The 5816-nt window shown below is 41.2% G+C and overlaps 1 protein-coding gene across 2 annotated transcripts in view; it reads right to left on the bottom strand.

Annotated features, from left to right (window-relative positions):
• ZMYM5 (zinc finger MYM-type containing 5) overlaps positions 1–5816 on the bottom strand; it is a 42084-nt gene that overhangs the window by 6453 nt on the left and 29815 nt on the right. For both annotated transcript variants that reach the window (XM_006146717.3, XM_006146718.3), the window contains exon 7: positions 3440–3652. In XM_006146717.3, coding sequence (XP_006146779.1) covers positions 3440–3652 — 213 coding nt within the window. The remainder of the gene's footprint in view (positions 1–3439; positions 3653–5816) is intronic.

Here is a 5816-nt window from a genome sequence, read left to right as displayed (position 1 = left end):
ATAGGGTGTGTGCACTCGCCAGACAGACAGAGACAGAGAGACAGAAAGCAAGAAATCACCCCCCAGGGGAGATGGTCATGCCGCAATCCCCTCTTCTCCATTCTCCTCTCGAGATCTTGGGCATGCACGCACACACACCCGGCGTGAATTTTAAGCCACCAGGTCCGGGACGCGAACTGCGGTCAACTACGTGGGAGTCCAGCAACATAGCCATTACGCTAACTGCTGGTTCCCCAAGTCTATGGTTTGAGTCCAGGTCCAGTGGCTTGAGAAAAATGCTGGGCACATGTGCCTACATGTCCAAAATCTGAGAGAATGGAAAAGGGATTGCAACACGGCCATCTCCCCTAGGGGGGAGAAGGTAATTTCTCATTTTCTCTCTGTCTCTCTCCAGTGAGCACATGTGCCCTATGGCAAAAATCCAGAAAACAAATAAATAAACAAAATCTTGCCTTTCCTATCAAAATGATTGGGTATTTTCTAAAATCAACTAGAAAAAAATATATACACATATATAAGTATTTTTGGACCATCTTCTAGTCCACTGATCTGTCTGTATGTTAATACCACACTGCCTTTATTACTGTAACTTTTTTTAAATTTTTTTTCTAGAGGTTTTTGCCATTAGGGCATGTGTGCTCGCCAGAAAGACAGAGAGACAGAAAGCGAGAAGTTACAGGGGGGATGGCCACGCCACAATCCCTTCTCCTCTCGGGATCTTGGGCATGCACGCACACGCACCCGGCGTGAGTTTAAACCACTGGGTCCAGGATTCGAACCAAGGTTGACTACATGGGAGTTCAGCGACATAGCCATTACGCTAATTGCTGGTCCCATTACTGTAACTTTTTACTCATCAAAATCAGCAGGTGGTGTGGACCTTAAATGGCTGGATCCCACGTGGCCAAAAGAGCAGTTTGAGTCCCAGAGCTGGCAGCTTGAAAAACAAACCAGGTACATGTATGTGCATGCCCAAAAGTCCCAAAAGGAGAATGGAGAAGGTATTGTGGCATTGCTATTACCCTTGGGAAAGGATGACTTTGCACTTTCCCCCTTTCTCTCTCTCTCTGGCAAGTGCAGTGACTTACAGAAAAAAAAAAAAAAAAGCAGTCAATAATTTCTTACCACATACCTCAAACCATATACAAAATTAATTTGAGTTGGATCATAAACCTAAAAATTAAAGCTAAACTAAAAGCTTCCAGAAGAAAATGCAGAAAAATATCTTTTTTTGTTAGGCAAAGATTCTTTAAACATGACATAAAAAAGTATTAATCAGAAAAGCAACAAATAATAAACTGGACTTTAACAAAATTAAAACCTTGTGTTTTTCTAAAAACAATATTAAGAAAATGAATATAGGGCAGGACACATAACCTAGGGACTTAAGGAATCAGACCTACGCGACTGACTGCAATTTGAATCCCAGCCCCAGTGACTTGAAAAACACACCAGGCCTGGGAACCAGCAGTTAGTGTAAAGGCTATGTCGCTGGACTCCCACGTAGTCGACCGCGGTTCGCGTCCTGGACCCGGTGGCTTAAAACTCACGCCGGGCCCATGTGCGTGCATGCCCAAGATCCCGGGAGGAGAATGGAGGAGAAGGGATTGCGGTGTGACCATCTTCCCTGGGGGGTGATTTCTCACTTTCTGTCTCTATGTCTCTCTCTGTCTGTCTGGCGAGTGCACGTGCCCTATAGCAAAAATCTCTCAACAAAACAAAACAAAACAAAAAAAAACAAAAACAAAAACAAAACATTCCAGGCCTGGTGCCCCAAATCCTGACAGAATTGAAAAGAGTTTATAGTGTGACCAAGGCCCACTGGAGAGGGAGTGCTTTCTCTCTCTCCTCTCTCTCTGGTGAGTGTACATGACCTCTTGGTGACCAAAAAAAGAAAGAAAACAGACAAATCAGTCTAAAAGAAAAATCTCCAAAATGCATTCATTTTATAAATGACATGTATCCATAATACATAAAGAATTACTGGGAACCAGCAGTTAGCGTAATGGCTATGTCGCTGGACTCCCACGTAGTTGACCGCGGTTCGTGTCCCGAACCCGGTGGCTTAAAACTCACGCCGGGCGCGTGTGCGTGCGTGCCCAAGATCCCGAGAGGAGAATGGAGGAGAAGGGATTGCGGCGTGACCATCCCCCCTGGGGGGTGATTTCTCGCTTTCTGTCTCTATGTCTCTCTCTGTCTGTCTGGCGAGCACACGCGCCCTACAGTGAAAATCTCTCAAAAAAAAAAAAAAAAGAATTACTGTAACTCAATAATAAAAAGACAACACAGTAAAAGACATAGGCCAAAGGCTTGAATAAACCAAACCTAAGAAGATATGAGTGGTGAGAAAGGAATATTAGTTACCAGGAAAATGAAAATGAAAATCATGTGAGATCATAATTTCATACCCAAATAGAATGGCTTTTTAAATTTTGCCAGAGGCCATGTGTACTTGTCCAAGAGACAGGAGTAGGAGTGGAGTAGGGGGTTCAAAATGTACCCCCAAGGTGAATAGTTAGGCCATAATCCCTTCTCCTTCATCTCTCTCTTTTGGGATTTTGAGAGTGCATGATTACGTGGCCCTGTGTTTTTCAGGCCCCTGGGTCTGAAGTGAACTGCACAGTTGGGCATGTGGGAGCCAGCTGCCTTAACTACTATGCAAGGGGGCTGTCCCTAGAATGGCTTCCCCCCCAAAAAAAAATTATTTATTTAATTTGACCAGAGAGAGAAAGAGAGAATGAGAGATGGAACATGCGAAAGCAAGTTGCCAGGTTTGGGGCTTGAACTGCGATTGGCCACGTGGGAGCCTAGAGTCTTAGCCACCACAACACCTAGAATGGCTTTAATTGGAACAATCACCACTAAATTTTGGCAATAATGTGGAATAACTGAACTATCAGTTGTTAGTGCAAATGCAAAATGGTACAGAAGAAAAATTACTCTTGTAATTTCTGCAGAGTGTAAACATTTTAAATAAGCTAACTTACAATAATCAACAGATTTCAATACTTAATTGAGGTGGAACAGCTCAAAGACAAAATGAAATTGAGATGCTCAGAAAAATCTGGTTAACATAAATGAAGAAGGTGGAGTATTATGGAATTGATCATTCAAAGCTCTTTAAAAATAATTACCGACCAGGGCTGGTAGGTGGCATAGTGGTTGTGGTGCTGGTTTCTGACATGGCTGATTGAGGTCTGAGTCCTAGATTCGGCAGCCTGAAGTTCACACTGGTTGCCCATGTGTGCGTGTCCAAAATTCCATGAGAACAGAGAAGGGATTTCTGTGTGGCCACCTTCCTGACAGATGATTTCTTGCTTTCTCTCTCCTTGTCTCTCTGTGTCTCTGGTGAGCAAAAGTGCCCTCTAGATGAAAAAACTCTCTCTCTAAAAATAACAATAATAATAATAATAATAATAATAATAATAATAATAATTACCTGTTTATATTCATTAATACAATTTTGGCAGCAAAATCTCTTCTGCTGACCTCCAATTACCAGGATGCTGCTTCCAGGACTTTTACAGGGCAGGTACTTTCCACATTGTTCACAACAGTTCATTATTAGACCATTAGCCAACCTGTACTCATTGAAGCAATGGTTACTGCAGAGTTTATGTGTTATATTATTAATGCTGACTTCATGGCGAATCTAAAAGAAAAGTCAGAACTTATTAACAAATAGAAATGAACCAGATTTAGATAATAAGATAACTGGTTTCTACAACAGAAACAAAGAGTAACTAATACGTTTTCAGTGGAATAAATGTTCAGAAATGAAAGGACTAAAAAGCACACTTTGGGGGACCAACAGGTAGTGTAGTAGTTAAGACGCTAGACTCCTACATGGTCCACTGCCATTTGAGTCCTGGACCAAGTGGCTTGAAAATCATGCTGGGTACATGTGCATGTATGCCCAAAATCCCAAGAGGAGACTAGAGGAGAAGGGACTGCAGTGTGGCCATGCCCACTGGAGGGTGATTTATCACTTTCTCTCTCTGGTCATTACAGTGCCCTATGGCAAAAACCTCAAAAAAAAAAGAAAGAAAGAAAGAAAGAAAGCAGTACATTTGGGGCTAGCTCTGTAGCCTAGTGGTTAGGAGAACTGGCTCTACATAGCCAACCAGAGTTCCAATCCCAGATCTAGAAGCTTGAGAAACACATGTTTATGCTTGTATGTATGTCCCCAAGTCCTGACAACATAAAGAAATGGAAAAGAAGTGATTGCAGTGTGGCCACACCCCACAGGAGAGGGTGCCTCCCCTTCTTCCCCATGAGGATAAGCATATGTATTCTCTGACAATTAAAAAAATAGAAAGTGGGGCCAGCAGGTGATGTGATGGTTAAGACGCTAGAATCACACATGGTCAACCGTGGTTTGAGTCCCAAATCTGGTAGCTTGAAATTCACACCAGGCACATGTGTGTGCATGCCCCAAATCATAGGGACTGTGGAATCATGGGAAAAATAGAGAAGGGACTGTGGTGTGGCCATCTCTCTTGGCAAGTGATTTTTCACTTTCCATCTCACTGTCTCTCTGTCTCTCTTCAGTGAGCACATGGGCCCTATGGCAAAAATCTAAGAAAAAAAATTAAATTAAGATAAAATAAAATAAAAAGAACGTTTCAGGGGCTGGCAGGTGGCATGGTGATTGGAGATGCTGGGCTCCCACATGGCCAACTACAGTTTGAGTTCTGGACCTGGCGGCTTGCTTTCCTACTTTCCTTCTCTCACTCTCACTCTGTCCCTGTCTGGTCAAATTAAAATAAATAAATAAATAAATAAATAAAGTTAAATAAAATAATTTTTAAAATAAAATAAAAAGCATGCTTCCTTTTTCTTTCATGTTTTTTCTTTTGTAAAATTATTCTTTGTTTTTACAAAAGAGAAAAAATTAAATTCATAGATCAAAAAAGCAATAAAATCAGAATTAACTTCTACAGATATTTATGAATGATAGACATTAACTGGTTTAAGGTTTTGATAAGCCCTGCCTAAAAGAACTGGACTGGGAATACTCAGACAGTACAGTTCATTGCTCGAGAACATTTGGGAAAGGGGCTAAGAAAATAAATTTTGTCCATATTCAGTCGGTGTCTGTATATGCATATGTCAGGTGGTCCTAACTGTGGTAAGTAAGATAAAATCATGCTCTTGGTTTGCACTGGCTCCGAGCTGATATCAAAGCTGCCAAGGACTGTGTAAAGTGGGAACTGCCTATATTCATGATTTTTCTTCTTCTAGCAACTGCAAAGATTGTAATATCAGTTAATTAATTTTAAATGAACAACATACACTCAACTCTACTTGTTTGACATGTTTTTGTACCAGATCTATTGTTTCCTACATGTCCTGAAACCACATTTGTATATAACATTGCTAGTAAGAACAAAATCTACAATAAAACCATTGCTTTTCTATGTGTACAACCAATTCTATAGACACAGATGTATATTTTCCATACTATGTAAACAGGGTATTATTTGTAAGATAGTTCTAACACATCTTTATTCTTCCTTTTAACTTCATGGTGCATACCTACAACATGTGTGTTATATAGATGGCAGGATTTCTTTTCTTTTTTTTTTTTTTTGAGAGGTTTTTGATATACGGTGCGTGTGCTCACCAGAAAGAGAGAGACAAAGAGAAAGAAAGCAAGAAATCATCCCCCAGGGGAGATGGCTACATCACAATCCCTTCTCCTCTAATTCTCCTCTAGGGATCTTGGGCACACATGCACATGCACCCAGAGTGAGTTTAAGCCACTGGGTCTGGGACTCAAACCACGGTTGACTACATGGGAGTCCAGCAACACA

Source organism: Tupaia chinensis, unplaced genomic scaffold (assembly GCF_000334495.1).
Source record: "Tupaia chinensis unplaced genomic scaffold, TupChi_1.0 Scaffold000186_1, whole genome shotgun sequence".
Lineage (NCBI taxonomy): Eukaryota > Metazoa > Chordata > Mammalia > Scandentia > Tupaiidae > Tupaia > Tupaia belangeri.
This window is presented reverse-complemented; position numbering and strand designations above follow the sequence as displayed.